Source organism: Calypte anna, chromosome 2 (assembly GCF_003957555.1).
Source record: "Calypte anna isolate BGI_N300 chromosome 2, bCalAnn1_v1.p, whole genome shotgun sequence".
Taxonomy (NCBI): domain Eukaryota; kingdom Metazoa; phylum Chordata; class Aves; order Apodiformes; family Trochilidae; genus Calypte; species Calypte anna.
The window spans coordinates 127,706,595-127,732,317 of NC_044245.1; the positions used below are offsets into that span (position 1 = coordinate 127,706,595).

General features: G+C 37.0%; 1 protein-coding gene across 1 annotated transcript in view; it reads right to left on the reverse strand.

Annotated features, from left to right (window-relative positions):
* RAD54B (RAD54 homolog B) overlaps nucleotides 1–25,723 on the reverse strand; it is a 64,783-nt gene that overhangs the window by 2,956 nt on the left and 36,104 nt on the right. The window contains exons 4-12 of the mRNA XM_008502442.2: nucleotides 18,154–18,354; nucleotides 14,752–15,039; nucleotides 12,119–12,281; nucleotides 11,306–11,531; nucleotides 6,450–6,657; nucleotides 5,763–5,902; nucleotides 4,778–5,068; nucleotides 2,938–3,113; nucleotides 555–816 (exon numbers count right to left, since the gene is read on the reverse strand). Coding sequence (XP_008500664.2) covers nucleotides 555–816; nucleotides 2,938–3,113; nucleotides 4,778–5,068; nucleotides 5,763–5,902; nucleotides 6,450–6,657; nucleotides 11,306–11,531; nucleotides 12,119–12,281; nucleotides 14,752–15,039; nucleotides 18,154–18,354 — 1,955 coding nt within the window. The remainder of the gene's footprint in view (nucleotides 1–554; nucleotides 817–2,937; nucleotides 3,114–4,777; nucleotides 5,069–5,762; nucleotides 5,903–6,449; nucleotides 6,658–11,305; nucleotides 11,532–12,118; nucleotides 12,282–14,751; nucleotides 15,040–18,153; nucleotides 18,355–25,723) is intronic.

The window sequence follows — 25,723 nt, forward strand, 5'->3', positions numbered from 1 at the left end:
TTTTGGGGTGTTTTTCTTAGTTGTTATTTATATTTTTAACTGAACACTCTAATGCAAACTAAAAAATCCCTTGAGGCAAACAGTGCCATTCCAAGAATGCCACATCACTACTTTTGTTTTTTCTTTTAGCATAATTGCCACGTGATTTTCATATTCTCTTAATTCTGATCAGAACCTCTCCTATTTTCTCAAGTATTGCAAATCAACAGCATCGCTTACTAATCATAATTTTCACAGTCTAATCATAATTTTCTTTTTAGAAGCACAGCAACTTGCTGTTATAAAAGAGTTCAGGAGGCAAAGGATATACTCACTCCTCCAAGAAAAATGGAATTTACCCTGTATTTTTTACTGCAAGGTGGCTTCTAATGATACCAATATTTAGACTATGACAGACAAGTTTCTTTTTCTCAGATACAGTTTTCCTCCAGTAATATGTCTAGATGCAATGTGATAACTGCATAGCAATAAGTCATGTAAAACCAGGGATTTCAAAATCAATCAGGACCTCACTGATGCCCATCCCAACCCCCATGTACACAGCTGTATCCCACCTGAATATCTGTAGCTGGATTCCAGTCAATATCATACAGGATCAAATGAGATGCACCGACCAGATTCAGTCCCACTCCACCAGCCTTCGAACTCAGCAAAAAGATAAAAGCTGGACTGAATTTACTGTTAAAATTATCAACAATCTGTTGCCTCTGGGAGACAGGAGTTTGTCCATCCAGCCTGGTATAAGAGTATCCATAATGTTTGCAGGTTTCTTGTAGTATGTTCAATGTTTGAGTGTAATTGGATACCAGTACGACTCTGTCAAACAGTAAAATAAAGTTATCATCTTAGACCTTGCTAAAGTTACAAGTCTGGTAATAAATTACTGAAGACATGAAAATAAAATCATGAGTCAAGAAAAAATTACACAACCTGAGGTTACTCATTTTTCCTAAGAAATAAAACATTTCTTACTAATTTGAAGCACATACTAGATTTGGATGCATTACACCTGCTGTTGATCATTCAAATGTTAAATAATGTATGGTTTTATTTGTAAGAGAATTTGGCTTACTGCACAGACTGCAGAGATCCAGAACCTACCACAGAGATAGATTACTTATTTTTAAATCTCTATTTATATAAGATAGCTGTTGTTAAGGCAGCATTTGCAGAAGGTGTTGTAGCAGCTGATAAATAATATATATGTCTCTACTTACTGAAAAAGCTACTGTGAACTTTTAGACAACCTCAGAAATTTCTAAGAAACAAAATCCACAAAGTCAAATTGGAAAGCAGCGACTTTTTCCTACATATTATGATAGTAAAGAACTGGGATGAAGGATGGTGAAAGATACCAAAAACAACATAGTCTGCATTAGAAAAAAAAAATTAAGCAAAATGACCCATATTGTGTTAGTGTTTTTTCTCTGAAAATTTGACTAAATCAGTTCCAGAGTTCTGCGAATCTAGAATTTCTACCCTGCCAGACAGTGGGGATGATTCTACTGAAGGGAAACAAAGTTCTTTTGAATTTATAATAAGTACATAAAATAATAAGCACAGTTGGGGCATTTTCTGCTAGATCTTGTTTGGAGGACCATTACAATCTAAGTTAAATGTACAAAATTCCATCAAAGGGGCCCCATTTTTAAAAATATTTTTTAATTAAAAACAAGTATTGGAGAACTAAACAAATAATTTTGCAGAAAATATGGGAAATGAACATTTTTTAATTTTTAAGGTATTTTCCTTATCATCATTGATTCTAAAATAGACCTATATCCAAGATTTATTTGTAAAGACTTTTCAAGTTTGATTTTTTTGTTCAATCAACCCCAAATTTGCACTGTTGTTTTTATTAAAAATAGAATTTGAGCTTTATTAGTCTGCATATATCAAAAACTATTTAGTACTAAGGTAAGCAGAGAAACAAATGGAAAACAAACAATCATCACTGAAAGTAACTTTCAAGTGCCTCAAAGTAGTATCTCAGCAGCTCCTACAGCACTGATTAGGAAAATACGCTTTTTCGTGATACCACCATTTCTCTTGAACTACAAGAAATAAAGCCAGTACATTTAGATATTTAGCTGTCACTGTTTTGCATGGATATTAGGCATTTTATATGCCTAAAACAACAAGCTCTGCTTTCTGATTTGTAAAAAGATAGCATCAGGAAGAAGCAAATTCCATTACATCAGCGCCAAGAGATCTGCTGTTGCTTCCTGGTACTGAACTACAGCATATCCCATTTAAGTTAAAGGCAAAAGCTAAATATTTTTGGAATAGCTGGGCTTTAAGACACGAGTACATAAAAAAAAGTTATCATGAGACACAAGGCCATGTGAGATTTCTATGAATCAGCAACTGCACAGTAACTAACCATGTGCATCCTATTATCCTGTGACAAACAGACGTTTTCCTACATGTCACTGGCATTTACCACAGGGTAAATAACCAATTGTTGTGCAAGTTCAACTGTTGTGACCAGCTACCCAGAACAGAAAAGGCAGCAAGCACTGAGCAATTAAATGTGATTAAAAGAGGAAAGAACTTACAACCTCGTAATTAAAAATATTCTTGTGCAATTTAAAGTACTTGACTACAAGGAGATACAAAGCATTGGAAAGTCTTCACAAGTAAAGGTAATATGTCATAGTACAAAAGTGGTAGAAACTGTTTTACTTGCTGGAAGTCAAGATGAAAAATACAAGCAACTTTATGTCAAAAAAATGTGAAGGGCGACTTTGAAAATGTCAGCTGTAAATCCTAATCTAGTTATTCAGCAAGGAAGAGCCAGAAGTACAATGCATAAATAGGCTCAGTATCTCTGCAAACAGTTGCAATGCATTTATTTTGAATATCACATCCTTGTGAATTTGAAAAGCAAAACCAAACACTCCTATTATCTCTCTTCTACCTTTCTTTCACACTTGCCTTTCAGAAGAGTTGAGCTCATGGATTGCAGCTAACAGCTTCACCAGCACCTGCAGTTTTCCTGAATCACTTTCAGTGAAAGTGTCCGAAGTATAATTTTGTGGAAAGACATCTATTAGACCTTCATAAAGACTGGACTCATCATGTTCATCAGACATAGGCTCACAGCTTTTTTCCTATTAAAAATAAAAGGATTCAAGACCCACATTCCATTTAACATATTTTGGCTTTGTTTGTTTTTAAAAATTTTTCCTATATTTTTATTATGAAGACAAAAGCTCCTGCAAACTACTGTATGATACGAGCACAAAACCCACTAGTACTAGGTTGAAAGCACTGTTTTAAAATACCAATAGTGTTTATGTTGGTTTACACCCTCTAATGTAAGATTTAGTTCACAGCTAAGAGAAAGCTGAAATGCTTAAAACTTTAAAATGTGGTTTTATTTATTTCAGTACCTAAACAACCACACAGATGTACACCCACAGCAAAGCTGTATCTGAAAAAAACAATACTGTGCTTTGTCTTTCTAGAGCACATGCAAACTCACCAGTCACTGACTTTTTTTTTAGGAAGATAGAATCATAGAATCATAGAATCATAGAATTGGCTGGATTGGAAGGGACCTCAGAGATCATCAAGTCCAACCCTTGAACCACCGTTGTGGTTGCTAGACCATGGCACTGAGTGCCACATCCAGTCTCTTTTTAAATATCTCCAGGGACAGAGAGTCCACTACTTCCCTGGGCAGCCCATTCCAATGTCTGATCACTCTCTCGGTAAAGAAATTCTTTCTAATATGTAACCTAAACTTCCCCTGGCACAACTTAAGACCATGCCCTCTTGTCTTGTTGAAAGTCATCTGGCAAAAGAGCCCAACCCCCACCTGGCTACACCCTCCTTTCAGGTAGTTGTAGAGAGCTGTCATTAAGATTCAGTTATGCAACTGGAAATAACGAAAAGCTACCAAGTTAAACCAATAAAATGGGAAAATACAGGTAATATTTTCTGTAATTTGAAAATCAATCTTTCACTGGGAGGAAGAAGCCAAACAAATCAAATCTCCAAACCACAATGGTAATAAATGACTGGCACACATAGGCCTTTCCATCCCTATAGTTTCTGAATGGTTACATTTTCCCATATGGAAAATTTGTAGTGCTTATTTTATGAAGTAAAGGCAATGATTTTACTTGGTAGTGTTGAAAGTTAGAGGGAGTTCTGTGCTGTGGACATTCCCACAAATCATGAAGGATGTCTTTTAAGAAAGATTTAAGTTTCCACCCACCTTTCATGGATTTTGACTTGTGGCCATGGAAGTGAGTAATATTAAAGTTCTAACTATCACATTATTTACCTATGCATTTCTATAGAAATAACAAGGTGTACAGTGCAATAGGATGCCAGGAGAAGTGGAAATGGAGACATGTGGTAGCATTGACATCTTAAGCCTTCAGCTCCCAGTGTCTCTAAAACTTAGAGAAATAATCATGTGGACAGGGAGGTTTCAGAGGAACCAGCAGAGTTACACAGAATAATTTCTAGGTAGTAGTGTTCTTTGCAAAAGTCACATTTGTATGTATTTTTACAAATATTCAGAGACAAGATTAAGAGGGAAAAAACACTGAGAACAAGAAAATATGACAAGACAATTGGAAAGTGGTGAGGTAACTTCCCTGAGTACATTCAGATGCCTTAACATGTATGGTATTGAAACCAGATCTCCTAAAGGAAGTTGTATGTGATGACCTTAAATAACACACACATTCTACAGAATTTCAGTGACCTTTGCCTGCTGAGATGACTAATTGCAGGCACCCACCCCCATGCAAATAAATACCTTTATAGCTTTAAACAGAAGACATGGATGATTGCAAAGTTTTTTCAGAGCTCCTATACAAATTAGGTGAGGACTGTTTTCTAGCCTGCCTTGTAGACAGGACCTAATGACTCGAGAACTCAGCAGCTTTCGATACAATTCAAGTTGCAATGCTGTTGGTTGGCAGAAGAGTATGCTCTCCTTTTTGGGGGGCAGAAATTTGTTTATAACCTCCTGTGTTCTCCTAAGAATAAAGAGTCCAGTGAGGCGTGTGAGTTCTGCTGCTCTTTTTTCTCCTAATTCCTTTTCCTCCTGAAAGAAAAAAAAAAAAAGCACAAAATTAATTATAATCTTACATTTCATTTCAATAATATTCTGTATTATTTTAATTAGGTAGTTAAGAACAATGATTAATTAAGAACATTAAAAATGTAAATTTACCACTTTCTAACATGGGACTGTAATGATCAATTCTTCTCCATTTAGTACCATTACATTAGCTTAATTCTATGTCTGGTTTCCAGAAGTCTTAAACAAAGGAAGAACCTGTCCCAGAAGATACCCAAGAGTCTAATTGAGTTACAGAATTTCCTGACTGATGAAAAAAAATCATGTAGAATTTGCAGTATGGTGGAGAAACTAAGAATGAATAAAGTATCACCACATGGCAATATGCATGGCTGAAATGCCATGATCTCAATATGCAAATATGCCTCCAGCTGCCCCTGGAGAACAACTGATTTTATCCCAAATAGGAAGGTGAAAAGCTTTTGCTACCATTAGTTCTAAGCATCATTTTATTAGAAAGCAAATCCCACAGTGCTGTCTATGAATTTTTTTCCATAATCACATTTTTGTAATAATATACCTTTGTTGTTGAAGGTTCTCTAGACTTGACAATTGGTTCCTCGTATATCTTTCTATATGTGGATAAAGAGCCAAGTATTCCTGGATTCACAGACTCTATTAATGCATAAAATTAATAATAATTTTTGTAATAATATACCTTTGTTGCTGAAGGTTCTCTAGACTTGACAATTGGTTCCTCGTATATCTTTCTGTATGTGGATAAAGAGCCAAGTATTCCTGGATTCACAAACTCTATTAATGCATAAAATTCTTGCAAGTCATTTTGGATCGGAGTACCTGGAAAGAGAAAAAAATAATTCTGTACTTGGTAACTTTTTTTTCCTCAAAATGATAGAAGTACAATTGTTGAATGAAGGATTAACCACTGAGAATGAATTCTGAAAACAGATGTTTTGTTTCATGTAAATTACACAGAGTACTGAATTAATCTAGAACTTCATTGCAATTGATAAACTACTGTCCCCCTAACTAAACAGACTGTAAATCTAGTGGTTTTGACAAAGGAATTTTTAAAAATGAAGTTCTAAATTAATTGTATTAAATAACGAGAAAGGAGAACAGTGAGTGAATATAAACAAGAGTCCTGATTCCCTTACAGAAGTTTTCAGGCTCCTTGCCTGCCAGTGTCCCTCAAGTTAGAAAAAATTTGTATTTTGTTTTTCAAATTGGAACTAATGGTTTTACAGGACCTTAGATTTCTGCATTTAATACTCATTGCCAAAACTTATACTGTGCTCCTGCCATACCTACAATAACTTTTTGCTTTACCCCAACCTAGTATTATTAACATGGCTAAATATTTGAAGTAGCTATAGATACCAACCAGTAAGGATAATTCTCCTCTCACAAGACAGACTGGTGAGGGCTGCAGTTGTCTTAATAGAGCTATTTTTCAGACGATGTCCTTCATCACAGATTAGGAGGTCAAATTCTATAGCCTGAATTTGATCCAAAGATCGTAGTAGCATCTCATAGCTGATTATCAAAACTGAATAAAGTGGAGAACTGATGAACTCTTCAACTTTATGGTCCTGCAAGTATAAAGGAAAAGGAAAAGGTATAAAGGAAAATATATCATACAACTAATTTTTTGATATCACTAAAGATCCAGTGTCCATAGACATTTTTTGGCATGACACCAGATATTGAAAATCTCCTCCGTGAGTTTGGTTTACTGACTCTTTTCTTATTTGCAAAAGAAATTTTGGACCTGATACAGCAATTTAGAGTTTACCACCTCATTAAAAGAAAATTGATTATTATTTAGGCCTTCAACTCCTTTGAGACACATTACCATGAAGGTGAAAAGAACAGGCTCCCTGTAACAACTTCCCTGTCTTGTCATTTATGTGAGCTTCGAAGGCATAATTAAAGACAAGATAACGAACAGGAGTAAATAGCTGCCTGTACATTCAGCTGGTATGGGCAACATTTGGGATCTCAAGCCACAGGGTACAGTAATGAGGTCCAGTAGGATGTAACCACACTTCACTGCTCTAAATTTGTCTTTTAGCTTTGAACTGAACATGGTATTAACTTTTCTACAAGCCCTTAACATCGATGAGTTGACTAACAGGTGCAGCTTGGGATTTAGAAAATAGAGCCTAAAGGTAGCCCCTGATAAGATGTCTGTCTATTGGTAAATAAATGCAATTGATTTCTAAACACAGTATTAGTGGTCAAAAAAAAAATGGCTATGAGCTCTCTGGCCCTAATATACCCTTCTTTTTTTTTTTTTTCTCTTCAGAAGCCTTGATATCTATTGAAGGAAGCAGACACACTCAATAAAAACTCACTGCAATGTGACGGAGAGATTCTTCCAAAAAAGCATCCCAGAGGTAGTTTCATTTCTATGCAGACTTGTCAATATACTAGGATTGCTTACTTGTCTTGCAGTTGTGCATAAAACCAGAAAAATCTACTCTGGACACTGAGCCCCAGACACTAATTCCCTGCATTCTCCTTTCTATTTTCTTACAGTGCTCACTAAGCAGCTATGGGTCCAGCTGACAAGCTGAAGGACCTCTTTAACACTACATGCAAATCAAGCTAAAGCCTTGGAAGGTATTTTTGTTTCCAAACAAGATCAGTTATCAAACACAGACAATTAAGTCTGGAGCCAGATGGTGTAATACACTGTAAAAGCAACACCACTTAATTATCATAACCTTTAGAGCCTCCTAACAGGTGATTCAGATGAATCTATGGGCCAAACCTGGCACGTTAATCCCACAAAGTACCTTGTGGTAGATCAGTCCCCACATGCTGCTCACAAAAAGGTTCAGCACTAAGCTGGTAACAAGTGCATGCACCCATTTCCCCAGTGTTTGAATGGGAACCAAGCATTCCTGTTGTTTCCAGGTCTGCAGTTAAGTGCCAGTTTTCTGGACAGTATTTTTACTGCCAGTTTCAAAACAGGGGTAGAAAATTTCCCAACTCAAAAACAGAGACAAAGTGGAGCCCTGTAGGCAGCAACCAATGTTGTTCCAGGATTCAGGCTCTACATTGCAGCTCTGAAAACAGAACCACCTCTCTCTGACCTTCTCTGGGGATGACCAAGCATCAGAAGATGTTCAGAAATAATTTTGTATTCTTCCATTTTCTGGGTGTGAGCTGAAACTATGGGGAAAGTGGTGAGGGCACAGGGAAACTGCCTCCAGTGTCCAACCACTAAATAAAAGTCTTCTGGACTGCTCGAAGCCCTTAAAAAAAAGTAGGAGAGTCCTGACATATTATAAACCCATTCCTGCCAAATATAATATATTCCCTGCTGTATATAACAACAGCAGTGGATGATGAACTAAAAATTAGAACAAAATTTGCACAGCAACGTCAAGTTATTAATTTATACTCTTAACTGGCTGCAAGAGATATATGTATTATAGCCTCCATCTTCATTTACCCAGAGTGGCTTGTCTGGTTTAAGTGAGTTGCCTGGAGCCATTTATGGAGCAATTGTCAACCACTACTGGAGCTCCATAATGTCCCAGACTTACTCTTTGAACAGACCCTTCTTTACACTAGTCCAAATCCAATGTAGCCAGTGAAGTGCAAGTTAAATAATACTGAATCATGAAGCAATGTAAACCTTATATTAATTAATTCTCCAGATATGTAGACATTTAGATATTTAGACCCCAAACTAAACCAACCCCAGTAGAAGTGATACTCTGCAAACAGATAAAATGGTTATTCTTTCAAACATACCTCAAATGCCAGCAACATGGGTTATCAAAACCTAAAAGCAACCCTTTTGGGGATGCCATCATTTTAAAATGAATGTCCTCTACATGACATTTGCATTTTAGCAGAAGTAAACTAATCACACTTTAAAAGCAGATAATGTCCTGGTTTTTTGAAGAGTCTGCTACTGAAGGGTTTGGGGTGTTACAGTGTGAAAGCAAGGAAATCATGCCTAACATATTTTAAAAAGTCTGCCAGTTCTTTGAATGTATTCCTTATAGGTAAGAATAGAAAAAAACTTTGAGACAAGCTCTTCCTTTTAAGTTATGCTGGAGAAATAACAGTAAGTATGGTAATTGCTGTTTTTCCAGAGAAGATAGACAGTAAATTATTTTGAAATACCTCATTATACACCAGGCAAGTCTTGTGTCTTCTTTTTGCATGACAATGTATTCCTTGCTATTTGGGAACACAATCTTAAAAGCTGCTGAGTGTCCTAAATCCAAATGGCTTCAACAAGATGAGTAAGAATATTAAAGTTATTTAAATTAAAAGAAAATGAAAGCTACTGCCATTTTGGGTCATAGCAACTGTCAGCAGATTCAGGTTTCCTCCTCCCAGTATAATTCACAAAAACTGGAGAAAAATATTCAATTATTTCTAACTACCTTTTCAGGTAAAAATGTTGCCATGTTATATTTTGTCTTTTATCTCCTTATTTTCAAAACTACCATATATTTCTTCCTAACCTATATTAAATTACAGTTTCTGACAAATCAGTTTGCTTCGTTCCCACACCTTGAAACAAGTTACTAAAAAGAGCAAATGATGTAAAGAGCACCTATTACATGTGAATTGTCCTCAGTGGAAGATGAGTAGGTTCAGTAATTTCAAGGGTTTGACATGAGTAGAATTCAAATAAATAACAATTGTTACAAAAATTTGTATGCTCTACAAAAGAGACTAAAAACAATGTGAAAGTTTCCATTTCATCTGAAATCTTCACTCATCACAGACAATAAAGATAATGCAAGAAAATAATAATCAAGTCTTGATGTAAGAATTGAACTGTCCTTAAAAAGAAGTGCTATTTGTTTCTTCAATCTATTTGGAATTATATATTGAATTAATAGATTTAAAAGTAACTTTGGAAAATAAATATGTGTATCTCTGTTGCAAGCACAAATGCAGATACTTCTAAGTTCTCCACTTCCTCTCCTTTGGCAAACTTCAAATCAGCAAGGGAAAAGTAGTTGTCATGAATTCCTGAATGTACCTACAGAAACCAGTTTGCTAAACAACTTATTTCCTTTCTGCTATGAAAGCCCAATCCATAAAGCCAGGAGGACAAGAAGTCTAAGGAAAAGGAATATTGGATGGCAAATTATAAAAGCCAGAGCTTGGATGTGAAAGCTTCAGAAGCACTAATCAAGGCATGAGCAAGTCTCCTGAATGCTGGTCCCTAAGGTGACCCAACTCTCTGACTGAGACATTGAGCCATGCTTAATGGGAAAATTTACACAGCTTAGTGGATAATCAGAGCAAAATGTGGCTCTCCTTCAGAGAAAGCCCTCAGCCAGTGCTGCAACAGCCTCACTCTTTGAATTCTTGTCTTTCATGTGGCCAAGTGCTTTCCTGTCTGATTTGGTCAACAAAGGTCACTGAAGCACAGTATCTATGCTAGAACTTTTAATTGCAGTCAGGGACAGAGACAGGTTTATGTTTCAAAAATAAAGGCAAGACCTGAAAAGTATATCAAGGAGATTAAAATATGGAATACTTTGTCAGTATATGGGATTCATCCAGGCAGTACAGGAACTTGGGAGTGTTGTTGCCACTACAGGAGGGATGGGGATCAGCACCATCCTGCTTTCTTTTTAAGATCTGTACTTATCTGCATTCTTCTGGAGACAAGAGATACTCATATTCTCTAACACTGACACTCTAGGCTTGGTAACTCATGAGACTTTAAATTACTCCTATAGAAACCTAATTCTTGATAGTTAAAGTAAAGGGAATAAACTTCTGAACAGACAACCAAACAAAGAGGAAAAGGTTTTCAGTACAGAACAAAAGCAACTACCACAGAAGCAGAGTACAAGTCAGTCAAGGCAGATGCTCTGGTGCATAAAGCAGGGAAGATGTGCACTTTGATAGACAACAGAAAGCTCTTCCCTAATCTGAAGAGGCACACAGAAGAGCATATCACCTTTTACATCTTCAAAGGTGAAGCCTGAGATAAAATGAGACAGACATATGCAATACAGGCAAGTGAGCCTAAATTATGACCTGGTTACTGACAGCTAAATGCCCATGTGGACAATTACCTGAAGGAGAAATAAAGTATTACATATAAAATAAATAATTACTAGTTTTGGCCTCTGGTAAAAAAAAAAAAAAAAAAAAAGGATAAAAAAAAAGAGAGAGAGAAAGAAATCGCAAGTCCTATATTCTAAGCCAAGTACAACCTAATCCCCTTTTTGAAATAAATCTTACCTGATCAACTGTAAAGACTTTGATTCTTTCACTTCCCAACCATTTTTGAAACTCTTTCTTCCAGTTCTTTACCAGACTCCCAGGGGTGACAATTAGTGCTCGCTTTAGTACAGGTTTGCATCCATAGACCCCCTGACGCAGAAGAGTCCAGACGAGTGCAATGCATTGCAATGTTTTTCCTAAGCCCATTTCATCAGCAAGAATAGCTCCATATCTACCACTAACTCTGTAAGATAGGAGGTGGTAACACTTTAAAAGACATACCTATTAACAAACTGGTCTTGTGGTTGTTTTCTGAAGTATAAAACCTATTTGTATTTCTTACGGTCTACTGTAGGTTTTCATTCAGTTATAACAGAAGACCTTAAAATGACATTCCTTGTTTCCTAGATCAATGCATTAGTCCTCCAAAACAAAATAGTTTAAATCTACTTTTAGCATTAAAATTATCATCTAATATTTTTCAAAACTTGTATATGCCTTAAGGAACCTATGACTCAAGAAAACACTTTTAAAATTTTTGCAATATGTTGGTAAAACAGTTTCTTTATTCTAAATGCCTATAAGTTATGAATAATTATTAATTACATTAATTGTAATCCCAGAAAACACTGTTCTTCAGCATGAGTTAGAAGGTATCTGTATTTACAAGACTTGCTATCTGCAGTAGAATGAGCAGGCCTTCTGCTGCAAGCTTTACTGGGAAAAATTACTGATATATTCTCAAATCTTCCTATTCAAAATGTCTACTTCTGAAATTGGGCATGAAAATATTACAGGTATTGAAATCCAGAAGGATAATTATTGTCTTACCTCATCCCCATTACACATTCATATAGAAATATAATTCCTTCTTTCTGATGTGGTCGGAGATTATTTGCAACGTAAGGATCCACAACTACATCCACCATAGGCAAACCAGCTTTATTAAATGTCCACTGATGACTTGCGTTTGGTCTTGGCATAACTAGGGAATCTTAAAGTTCAAAATATATGCAGATATTGCACAAAAACATTACTTTAAGTCTGTTAGCAAAGGGTATTACTTCTCTAACTCAGAGGCAGAATTATGTCAATCAATGAATGACTACTAAAAATACTGTTTAATATACCAACCATTCTCAAAATAAAACACATTTACCAACAGAGCATCTAGATTGCTTTCTAAATAAAAAAACATTATACAAAGGTTTCCCAAACAGTTTACACTTTTCTTAAAGGTAAAGGTGACAAATGAAGAAATAAAAGTATTTTTTTTATGAAGAGGTTAAACTGCCTAACTAATAAATGTTGCATGATGACTTTGAATGCATAGCATTAAATAAGAAGTTATAAAAGGATTCTGAAAGTGTAAGAAAAAGAACATAAACAATGACCTACATAAAGTCTAGATGCTACATTTCAATGCAATATTCTTGTAACTGCCCAGAAAGATGTCTCTGGCAGAGAAATGAGGATAAAAAGACAAAAAAATTATAAAAAAAAAGAGGAAAGGACTGAGAATGAGCTGACAAAGACTGCCACAGTGCATGAATAAAAGAAGTTGACAGGTTTGAAGAAATACAGAGGCTAAAAAGAGCATGAAGTATTCAGCTACATATATAAAAGCTTTGCTAGCCATAATTTGCTTACAAACTCTAACCTAATAATTTTGCTAGTTAATGTCCATACTGGCTTGCTTATATTGATACTACATATCTTCACTGGGAAGTTGTATTGTCAGAGGAAAGAATGAGAATACAATGTATAGCTGCTGATATTTTCCTAATTTTCCTGTGTGACTAGAGAAGATATTATACGTTTGTGTATATATATATATGTATGTATACATATACATATATACACACACATATATATAAGAGCCATTGGTGACAAACAAATAGCTTTTCTTACAAAATCTTGCAGTTTCATAGATGGTGAAGAAACAAGTAATGGATTAAAAGCTTAGAACTCATATGTGGAACACGTGGCTTTACAGCTTTGTCACCTGCCCTGTTCTGCTGAGCATGAGTATAAATGGCTTTCCATTTTGAAGAAGCTGCATTTTAATCAACTATATATAGTCACAGACCTCAACATTCAAATCTCTGAATGCTGCAGTACTAAGGTCCTGGTCTTGCAAAGTATCTTGGTTGCATTTGAAAGAGGTTAAGCAACAAGGCATTAAACAAACTATGATTCTCTAAGCAATTCCAATGACTGAAAGTCCAACCTATTGATGTGTTGAGGGTTCTCTTTATCAGGAAGCTTAGGGAAATCTTATTGGAGGTACTCAAATTCAACAGAAGACAGGTCACGGGAGACAACTAGAATAAAGTATAGCTTTTTAACAGATTAGTGCAGAAACAGCAAAGAAGCTGAGTGCTGAATATATCAGCTCTGTGCCAAATTTTAGAAGGTGCCAAGGTTAGAAAGCTGATGCAGTATCATCTTGCAACCACAGGAAGGAACATTCTTAGATACAACATAACCAAGCTGAACTCAGCCAAGAAGCTGAAGTTAAAACTGCTGCTCTATAAAAGGGCCAATGAAATAATTAATTGTGTCTTTATTAAGATTTCATTGTATTTATATAGCACCAAGGTAGCTTTGAAAATTCCTATAGCATTAGGATATAAGGTAAGAAGTAGGATGGAGGGATAACTATAGTAAGAATATAGAAAAAAACTTTTATTTAAAAAAAAAAATTTTCTGATTGCTCTGATTAGTAACATTTCTTTAAATTATTTTTTGTTTTCATTTGAAAGATAAAGCCACCAGCAGAATATGGCTCCCAAACAGTTTGTTATTGACAGACAAAAGAGTACTTCCCATTTAGATAAGCAAGGCCACTTCCTGCAGCTATAAAGTGTTTACTGGACCCCTTACACAACTGCTTACCCAGCCTGTTCCTGGCTCTTCAGCACATGGTACCTCTTGCATGATAAAATAAAATTTTTATTCCAGAATAAAATGTCTGGTTGAGTTTGGGATGTGTAGTTACCCTGTCTGGCTGTGAAGGATCAGGCACTGTCAGAAGCAATTCTTTGAATCTGGCTCAACTTCTCTATTACTGATACTCTACTGTAATCACTGTGCTGCCACATTATGTCAGTGCTTCACCAACTCCAGTGGGAAGCTGGAACTCATCTACAACTTCTAGCATGTGTCAGACTGTTTCTCTGATCAATAAGCTTATTTTTCTTGGCAGAACTCTCAGAAACCACTCTACCTCCATCTGTTTCTACATCCATCTGTAACAACCATGAGAAACTATGCAGTGCAGATCATTTCACTTGGTAGAAACATACACTCTAAATACCTAACATGGTATTGATAGAAGCACTAATACTGTATGTCAGGAATACTTTAGTATTATATTGTGGAACATTAAAATTTTGGTTACACATTCAGCTTTTTTAAAGAGTCAGAGGATGCTTAAAGAAACTTAAAAATCTGAATCTTACTTGAAGCATTTGGATCGTGGCGAGGTTTGCAGCTTTGAGGATCTCTGAGAACATTCTCTTTAGTACTGGATTGACACACACTTTTGAATTGCTTACAGAATGGCTTCCTATTAGTTTGAGATACAGCAGTTGGGACTGTGTCATGAGTCCCTATCCCAGCCTGGAAACACCTGCCACTGCTGAAATCATCTGCGGAAATTACACCCATCACTTCTATTTCTTTTCCTCCAACCAGCAGTGTTTGGCCTTCACTGAGACTGTCTAGCTCCTTAGATTTATATCCAGTACCTAAAAGAAGATAAAAATTTAGCAGTTAGGACAACACAGCAAATACTACTTCCTTAATTATCTGCAGGAAGGGAAAAAAACCCTGTCAACAGATTCTTGATTCTTAAGCGTTTGAATTGCTACACAAATTAACTCATACAGCTTTTCCCTCCTTAACATTTCAGTGCTAAAAATCAGAATTAGATACCAGAATATCTAGGCAAATATTCTGTCATCACCATCCACAATCAGTTCTTCTGAATGTCAAATATCCATCCTTAAGGGAACTGACAAAAAAAACAAAACAGCCCCATAGTATAAAATATAGCAGCTTATCTTAAATTTTCCTAGGTCTCTTCTCTTCGTTTGATGCACTGATAGGAACACCACTAGGCCCTCTTGCTGTGGATACAGGCAGAACATTCTACTTTAAAAATCATTCTAAATTAGTTTTTTTACAATTAAGGATTCATACTCATCTGAAATCTTTACTTCTCTATATGTTCGGAAACATATATGCTTGTTTTTTATCAATCAACTCAATAGTTTGCTTATCAAAAACCTATTAGGAAGCTGATGATTTTTCTATGCCCGCTTTGGGGGCTCTATTGAGTGGACATTCTCAGAGCAACTACCACATACTATTAGTCTCATTACAAAATATTGAAGTAGCTGCCACTTCCTTTTAAGCTAAAGATACAGGAAAGAGTGGTGGTTCCTTCCGTGAAACGGTATCCTAGTGGCTGAACCTCTCACATAAGAAACAGAAGACATCTACAGTTTCGTTTCTTAATTCAGGGACGTCAAAGCCACATCTCTACCTCAAAATTAGTAACAGGAATGTTCTTTACTCCACTTCTTAAATTTGTGCCACTTTGAATAAACAGGTCTGGATCCTTAGTTGGGCCAAAAAATAAAAAGCACATCTGTGTAGGCCAGCAGTTAAAAGCACTCATTTGTGAAAGAGGCAAAACTCCTCAAGGTTTTGCATGTATTTTCTCCAACAAACAGTGCACATAAAGACAGCTGGGAGCTGTCTGCAAATCTCAGGTCTCCCATGTCTAGGAATGTGCCTTTCCCAAAGGGTTGGAAGGTGAAGATCTGGATTTGAATTTGTTTAAGAGAATGGATTTACAGAGGTGTTTCACAGCCTAAGCAACTGCCGAAAAATAGTCTGATCAAAAGGGAAAGGGAGGTATTTTTCTTCCCCACATCTAAATGCATGCACAAACCACACAATGATCATTGTTTGCTCTTAAAAGAACACTGGCTTTTAGGAAAGAGATGAAGATGCCAGAAAACAAAAGAATGCACATGCTTTTCCTAAATGAGGTGCCTGGAGAGGGCATTTATGACTTCTCCATGGCTCTGCATTTCTGTTTTCTGTTACTGCCTCTCTGCAGCTTGAAGCTGAGCATACTCAATACAGGTGTATCCTTGTGAAAGAGTTTTTGGATTAAAGTCTAAAGAATCTCATTTTAAGACAGAATGGGCTTTAAAAATAGACAGGAACTTAGGATGGGCAGAAAAACCTACAAAGCTCAAATGTTTATGCAGCTCAAGAAATTATAGCTGATCCTGTAACATACTGCAAATTACAAGAGAGCACTTGCTAATATCTTTGTAACACATTACTAAGGAATTAGGAGATTTGCAGGGGAGAAAAGTAGGATGTTCTGCTCCCTCAAAAACAATCTAGACTGCTGGTGTTAGGTTCTCATGACCCTGGTTAGATCCAGCCCCGGTTCACCTAAGCAAAAAAATTAAAACTTCCTCTGCCCCTTTCTTCCCATTTAAAAAATAATAATCCTGGATGCTCATTCACATTCAGTGCAGACTTCCTAGTGCTAAATGGAATGCTGGAGGTAATGCCACTACCAGACCTTTCCTTCTCACTCAATGGGGTTGTAAAATAATTGCAGAAATTTAGAACTTACACTGCTCAAGTTGATCAATTTCCAACTTTCTTAGAATCAGTGAGCATTGAAAGCAATTCTGAACGGCCAAATTAGCACCAGTCCCATTGGTATCATTGGGCTCCCTGACACCATCAAACACAGCAAAAATACTTTCACCAGGCAAAATCAGAATATTCACTTTTCTATCCTGTTTTCTGCTAATTCAAGAAGACAGGACTTGAAAAAAAAACACGCAACAGGGTGGTGGCTGATGCATTCCAGGCATTACTCTTTTTCTCTCTGCGTTTTTCAAAAACAAGCAAGTCTATACATATATTGCTTTGCTATAAATAAATTCAAATTAACTTCTAAGCCACAAACTGATCTGCAAATGAAAACTGCCTGGACCTAACAAGGCTCACAATGTCATGATAGTAACAAAAGAGCAGAAAAGCCATCTCATCCCTAGAATTAATCAAATCAGGTTTTGCAGCAACCTTGTCCAATCATACTCCCTCACCAAATATGTTTGGCTCAGTTAGCAAAGTTAATGTTTTCCTTGCTTTCAGTAAAAAATTATTGCTTCAAGTTCACTGCAGCCTATAGTTTGCAAGTCTTATTTTTAGCTCTGATATCAACTGAAACTGTCTTACAGCAGCTGCTGCTTAAACTTCAAGACTAAAAATTGCTACACAGTTGACTTTGGCTTGGCTGGAAAATGTTGTTTGCTTGTCTTTAAAACAAAGATGGTATTTTTAGCTGTTTGACTGGCTGAAAAGCACAGCTCCAACCTCTGACACTGCCGGCTGCCATGCTACTGACTGGAATATCTATAAGGAACAAAACTGTATATTTTCCCCTAATTTTAACACATCCACCAGTGCATCATGTGAGCAAACAAAATCAACTACTCAGCCCTCATTTAGCATCCCTGATGAATTACTACAGCGTTCCTTTCCAGATCATCCCCTTGGACAAGCATTTGGTGTTTCTGTGAATAATGTTTTTTGGCCTACCCCAGCCTCCCCCATGCATCCGCCTTATATGTAAGAAATATAAAGCTTTCTTGCTGTCTCCCCCTCTGCCCTCCATTCCCCCCCCCCCGAAAAAAAACCCCACCCTAGTCTTTTTTCATCCTGTGGTCAACACTGGTATGGAGAACTCTAAATTATCTAAGAGTGGGGTCTTTGTTACACAAAGCACAGTAATTTTAACCCAATATGCAAATCAACAGTACCTTTTCCAATGTCTTTGCCTTCCATATCTTTCAGTATTACTGACTTTCCTTTAGCAATAAGAACAGCATCGCCTTCCCACTTCTTGTGCTTTTTCTGTGATGCCTTACACCACACAACACTGAAATACTTCACAAGGCAGTCAGGTTCTTCCTGAGCTGCTTCTTTCTTTGCTGTCCCTGATGTTGGCAAACACAGTGCATCTAAAAGGGAAATAATATAACAAAGAATATCTCAGGTTCTCTTTATGAAGTATACAGTTATTTGCATTTCAAGGAAAAAAAGAACAATCTATGCATTTCATCTTATATAAACAAAGCAGTGTACTTCCTCTCCTGGACCACTTATGGTAAGTTGAGACTGAGACAGAAAAGCACATAAGCAGTCATGGTGAAGTAAGAATCATTAAATTGTTTTGGAAAGTATACACTTCCAGGAAGAGCATATTACTTGCTACATTAGTCAGTGAGCTCCTAATTTGACAAATATACAAGACAATGAGAGTGAAGAAAGAATAAAAGGAAAGGCTGTAAACAAACAAAGGTTTGGAAAAAAACACAGGAGAAAATGAACACACAGTCCTGATGAGAAGGTCTAGGGTAATGTTCTGGAAGCAAGGACAAGAACAGAGAACTCAAAGAAAGGAAGAAAGGATGGCAGTAACAAGATCTGGAGCTAAAGTCATTTGTACTGAGTGGCAGAATAACCACAACGGTAATAATGTGAAAGATTACTTTGACTTCTTTCCCTATACACTTTTAAATAAGTAATCATGCAAATCTTGAAACAGACAAGCTCTTCAATTTGCAGCAACCCAAATGTTAATAGAATTTGATTTGTGGAATCACAGAATGGTTTGGGCTGGAAAGGTCCCTAAAGGTCATCTATTTCCAAACTCCCTGCATGGGCAGGGACACCTGCCACAAGACCAAGCTGCTCAAAGCCCCATCCAACCTCACCTTCCCAGGGAAGAGGCATCCACAATTTCTCTGGGCAATCTGTTCCAGTGTCTCAACAGCCTCATAGTGAAGATTTGCTCCTTAATGTCTAACCTAAACCTACCTCCTTCCAGTTTAAAGCCATTATCCCTTGTACTACTGCTACACATGGCCTCACAAAAAGTCCCTCTCCAGCTTTATTGTAGATTGATTTAGATTTGTAATCAGTTACCTATTTATAAGTGTCAGGGATGTAAATATTGATAGGAAATATTTAAGCTAATAAGGTTAAGGAAACTACAATAGAACAAACAGTTGATTATAATATTGATTCAGAATAAATATATGCTTTCAAGAATTGGCAGTCTCACATAAGTAATGACAGATAAGCACCCAGCATTACATAAAGGAATATCTGTAGCATCCCTTTTCAGCACATGCACAAATTCAAAGAGAGAATCAGACTAATTTTCATTAAAATACCCCTGCATGCTGGTTAAAGGCTCAAATCAGTTTGCTCCTTTGATTCCATCTGGGATTCAACACTATACAAATCTGTTGCAAAAAAAGTGCTTTTGCCACAGACTAACTTTTCCAAAATTTCTCAGTGTGCTGGCATTTAAAGGAGAAGCATCGAGTTAAGTTTTGTTCACAATAATGGTCCAACAAAGAAGCAAATTTATTACTTCTACACTAAATCTACATATTCTTTAAACTGCACAACACTTAAAAGTTACATGCCTCTAACAAGTGCAACTTTGCAGACTAGGATTTCACAGAATCATAGAATGTTAAGGGTTGGAAGGGACCTCAAGAGATCATTGAGTCCAACCCCCCTGCCAGGGTAGTGTCACCTAGAGCAGGTCACACAGAAATGCATCCAGGTGGGTTTTGAATGTCTCCAGAGAAGGAGACTCCACAACCTCACCAGGCAGCCTTTTCCAGTGCTCTGCTACCCTCACAGTGAAAAAGCTTCTTCTATAATTACATGGAACCTCCTATGATCCAGCTTGCACACATAAGCCCTTGTCCTGTCATTGGACATCACTGAGAAGAGCCTGACACTCTGACACTCCTGACACTCGCCCTTTACATATTTACACATTTTTACTATAAATGTTTTCTCTTTCTAAATGAAAAATGCTATATTTATTGAACAGAATTTTTTCACAATGTTCTCTAAAAGTTTTATTGTCTGTACAGAACTCTATGCTAACACAGTACCTAATGTAGATCAGATTTTCCATATGCAGATGTTTCTACAGGGCACAAGCCAACATCTGCAGCGTTTCATGCAACAGATGCCCCCATCGCCAAGGAGTAAAAGAGCAGCTACTGAAAATTGGCACCCCACATCAGATGAGAAAACAGAACAGAGCACCTCTTTTTGAAATTGAGGGGACTCTTTTCAGATGGAACCTAGAAAATGAGCCAGAGAGCAAAAATAAATAATTTCAGTGTTGCAAAAAGGTACAATGGCTCTATTGGATCTTCAGTAATCACAAGTGATAAGATTGAGGGGAATGAAGGAAGGAGCAAAGGATACAACACCCAAAGGTTGCTAAAAATACTATAGACTGATTTCTGCTTGTAAACATGATAAATACAAGACTGTTTCCTCTTTGCTTTTCAAACTGCTACTTGTAGTATAAACAACTTTTTCACTCCTGTTAAGATTTTAAGTAACTGTTACTGCAAGAACTGGAGATTTCACTGCAGAACTTTCTTCTCTCTTGAAAGACCATCCATAAAAAAATGACCAACTCCATGTCTCCTCCCCTGACCTCCCACATAGGTTTGGTGACCCCTGAGATCTGTTTTATAGTCATTGTTCTTTTACTGAGGGAGTCCAGCATGGTGTTATCTGAATCACCAGTATAGTAACTTTCAGACCAATAACAATTCTTCAGACTCTTCTTATCCCCACTTCATTTAAAATAGTAAAGTAACAAATAATTTAGAAACATAAATAGAAACTGCTTGCATATTTTAATCGTAACTTTTGCTGAAAAAGCAATCTGACCACACTGAGCAGCAAACTGGGCACTAATATTCCACACAACCATATTGCTATGGGTAAACTTAAAAATAAGTCTCTGCAATGTTCAGATTTCTGCCCTCAATTTCTCTGATGATTTATTATAATTTCTTTTTATAAAAAATATCCAATAATAACTTCTATGGTACATAAAGTATTTTTTATTTACCTACAGTATCTCAGAATAGCCTCAGAAAAGTGTTAATATATTTTTCTTTTTTAAAAAATTAAATATTTTAAAGTAGAAATAATTGTATCACCTCAAAGTTATCTTCTATAGAATTTTCTTGATTAGAAAACCTAAGCCTGTCCACCAACAATGCTGATTACATACTTGAATTCGACCTTATTTTTATCTTGCAGTTTTTACTTGTATTCAGCATCACACTTATTTACCTTCAAAGGTTTATTCCAGTGTAACGGCAAAATATCCAAATTTAATAAATAAAATGTCAGGAACTTTTCAGGAATTGAAATGAAACTAATATGTTACACACATGGACTAAGCTCAGTGTTTGATAAAGAGAGCAATGGTTTCAACAGTGAAACCCTAGCTGCTCACTGACCATAGACAGTATCTTAAATAGAGATGGGATTGATGAGACCCTGGAAAAGAAACTGCATTTGTAAATTCTGAGCTTTGCTGTTAATCAGTTTGGATAGAAAATAATAAGCAACAGGAACTATGTGTACATCATATTGTGAGAAAGATCAGGAAACCATGCCCACTCATTTCTCTCCCAACCCAAACCACCCAGCCTGCAAGTGTGATTTCCTTAACCATGAAAAAACTGCAGCAGAAGGAAGGGCCTGGAAACTTTAAAGACATGGCTCACAAGGCTTTGAAAGGCTTAAACAAATAAAAAAGCTTTTTCTGTCTGGTTGAGAAAGCAAGGGCTTAAGTTTCAAGATATAAACCACAGCCTAGTTGATATGAGGAAGTTTCAGCAGCCTCAGGAAGGTGATGATTTACAGAAAGCGGGACAGGATCCAGGAGAGAAGATGGGGGAGCGGTTCCAATGGCAAACTAGTTTAACCAGTTTCTGATGATGAGGATTTACAGAAAATGCATTGATTAACTGCATTAGGTTACTCCCAATGCACCAAGAAAGCAGCTGCATTATAAAAGAATACAGAAGGCAAACTCAAAGGTGAATTTTCAGAAGGCTGTAGCTTGCAGTACTGCAAACAGTGTTATCTAAGGAGTGTGGCATGCTCCAGAGAGCAGGGCAGTAGATCCCTCAGCCTGAGGTGTGGTTTAATGGATGGTTTAACCCCATCCCACTGCAGGCTGCTGCCAAAGCCCACAAGCTCACCTTTCCTTCCCTCTCCCCCTCTGCTTCTCATCCAGCACCTGCAGGTTCAAGGAATTCCATCAGGAACTACAGTCAATACAGGGAAGGACATGTGCAGTCTGGAACAAGGAGACTGGGAGGCTGCTCCTTTTTTGTGGCAGCTACTGTTAGGTTGGGGTAATTTTGAAACCACAAAATGTGTCAAGTTACTCAACACCTCTGTACCTGAACTTCCACACTGTAAGCATGTATGGAATAACAGGGAGCTTTTCCCTCAACCACTCTGAATAAATAAAAAAACTCTTCTAAATAAAAAGAAGTTGCAATTTAAAGAAGACAACTTTGATTCAAGTGCTCTAAAGTGCTAAGGAATAATTAATAAAGAGAGAGGCAGAGAAAAAAAAACTGGACTGAGGTAAAAGGAAATTTGGGCTCTGAAAGAGCTGAAACTACTTCGACAGCAGTGCTCTGCCGCAGCTTCTGCAGCCACCCTGCCTGTGTGCCATCCATCTCCTCCACATCACCAGCCTCATCTCCATCTTCTGAGCAGAGGGAGTTATGAAAAATCTCTGAATCAAATTAATTTGTAACATTTAGAGAACAGACATTTATATAGTAGTTAAATGTCTTGTTCCATGTGAAAGATCTGTAATGTTTAACAGTCTTAAGATATTGGTGGAATATTTAAAGAAATAAGAGACAGAGATAGCAACAGCTTCATTTCAAAGTAATATTATTCTAACGATAAATTAAATACAAGCTATCATGTAAATATACACTAATGTGCCTCAAAGAGACTTTCATGAGTGCAACCAGCAAAAGTCAAACCAACTTGCCCTAAAACCATATAAATCGATGGCAGCTGGGGTTACCTCTCAGAGTTCCTTGCTTGAAACCCAGTGTTTGTATCTCTCTTTCAAGTACAAAATGTATATGTAATTCATCATGCACATCAGCATCATTAGCAAACTCATAGAAACATGGAATGTTAGGTTGGAAGGGACCTCAAGGATCAACCTGTATTTCAAGCAAGAGTATTTTCCTTGAAAAACACATTGGTTTACATCCAAAATTATTTTTAAACAGAAACGCAAATTAATATTTTAAACATGTGTCAAAGTAATTTAACATGCATGTCTTTCATCTGAAACTCCAACCAAACAAACCTCTAAATTGCTGAACAAGCATTACTATGGGGATCTCCATTTGTAGATCTTACTTTACCCAGCTGTTAACTTTGCCAGGCCTTCATATGATGTCTTCCATGCTGGCTCAATTTAAACATACATATTCACACACACAATGTCCACAAAAACTTTCAATGAAACAATAAATTGCTGTTCATGAGAGCAAAAATCACAGCTTACTGAAGTTTTAGTCATAATGAACAATTATTCCCTGCAGAAGCTCTAACAACTCAATAGTCTGGAGAAGAATCTAAAAATCTGTGGAGAAGATAGTGCTTTTTTTGTTTTGGCTGGGATAAAACTTTTTCCATTTCTGAAAGCTAAAAGCTTTTGGAAATAAGTGCAGTTTGCACATTCCGTGCAGCTTAATTTCCTGAGGATTACACACTGGACATGCTCTAACTGAGGCTGAGAATAGCTTTCTCTGTAGTCACAGATCTCACTGCTCAGACCAAAGCTGGGTCTTTTCCAGCATGCCAGCAGGGAACTTCTCCTGGTCCCTCTCCTTTGGAGACACCATCTCTCCTCCTGACATCAACAAAGGAAAGATGGAAGACAGGACAAGGTAGAAGGAAGAGTGATTGGGGAGAAGTCTGAAAAGAATGATTACTGCTGGAAAGGAAGGCTGATGTTAAATCAGTAGAAAGCTGACAAGTGGGTAAATCAGACTCTGTAAATAAGAGCTAGAATCTGAGCACACCAAAGGAAAGGCTAGATATTGAGCAGGGACTAATAAGAGTAGGAAGACAGATTATTTTAGGAGAAGGGATAGGGAAAAAAACTGAGGCAGACTGGGACTGGAGTCCAGTATAAGACTCAAGCAGCAGACAGAGAGTTGGGATTTCCTGAGCAGTAACTGGGGCAAGAAAAATTTACAGCCCCTCATCTCTGTCACACAAAACTCAAGGTTCACTAAAAAACATAGCTGCAAGCCATCACAGGAAATCAAGGAAAGACTTGGGAGGAAGAAATGAGAAGAGGAGCTGATTAGACAACGACAGGGAAAATATAGTGAAAAGTGACAGTGGAAGAAGCCAGGTAAGGACAAGATGGTATTGAACATAAAGGATGTCAAGCAGGTGAGCCCAGAAGGGCACTCAAGAGCAACCAAATCTCATGGTAAAGAGGGCCCCAACACTCTTCCTCCATCCTTTTGGTATAACTTTGTTCCAAAATCAAATTTTAAGACTACCAAGCTAGTCTTAAATGTAATTAACATAAAACTGCTATAATTGTTACACTGTTCCATATTATTTTACAGAATGGGATTCAGCAGTTGCTCTCCTGTGGGTACAATTTGGGGAAAAGAGCAAGGGCAGATGGAGCTGCAACATTAGAGAAGAAAGCAATTAAGATTTTGAACTGGATCTATTTGACTGATTGTACCCTGTGAAACAAACCCACATAAATTCTGTGCCTAGGACCAGTGGAGGACCCAGAATCAGGCAAATAATTTCTAGTAGACCAGCTGGTGAAGGAAAGGTAGAAGTTGAAGCTTGGATAATTTTATTGCTTATCTCCAAGTCCCTCTGGTACTTTCTGCACTTCAACCCGAAAAAAAAATAAATCAGTGTTTCAGTTTCTTTGCTGTCAACAAACACATGCAAAACTCACTGAGCAAAACACTGCCTGCCACTACATTAATGATCTCTGCTGAATCCAGTGACCTCCTAATACAGTAATTCACTTTATTATCCCAAAGGGTAAAAATAAGGGTTCCAACATTGCCTCATCTTACATAGATGAAAACATCAAATTACATGGAATAATCTGTTTAGAAAGGTTAACTTGCTGTGAAAGCCAAAAGACAAACATCTATAACCCCATGCTACAAAACTACATGCATCATACCTCCACCCTATGGCCCAAACCTCGGCATCCACTAGATGAGCAGTTCCAAGGCTGTGAAGCAGAGTAAAGTTTGTAAAGTCAAAAATATGACTGTTCAGTGATGTGATCAGGCCCATTGGGCACATGCATTAATGATAAAGCCTTTTACAGAAAACATGCTGCACTTCATTGCTGTGGGACATCTGGCTCATTCAGTGGAGAGAACTGAACTGCTCAGCAATGGTAGGGAAAACGGGGCTGATGCTGCCTACCTGATCCCTCAC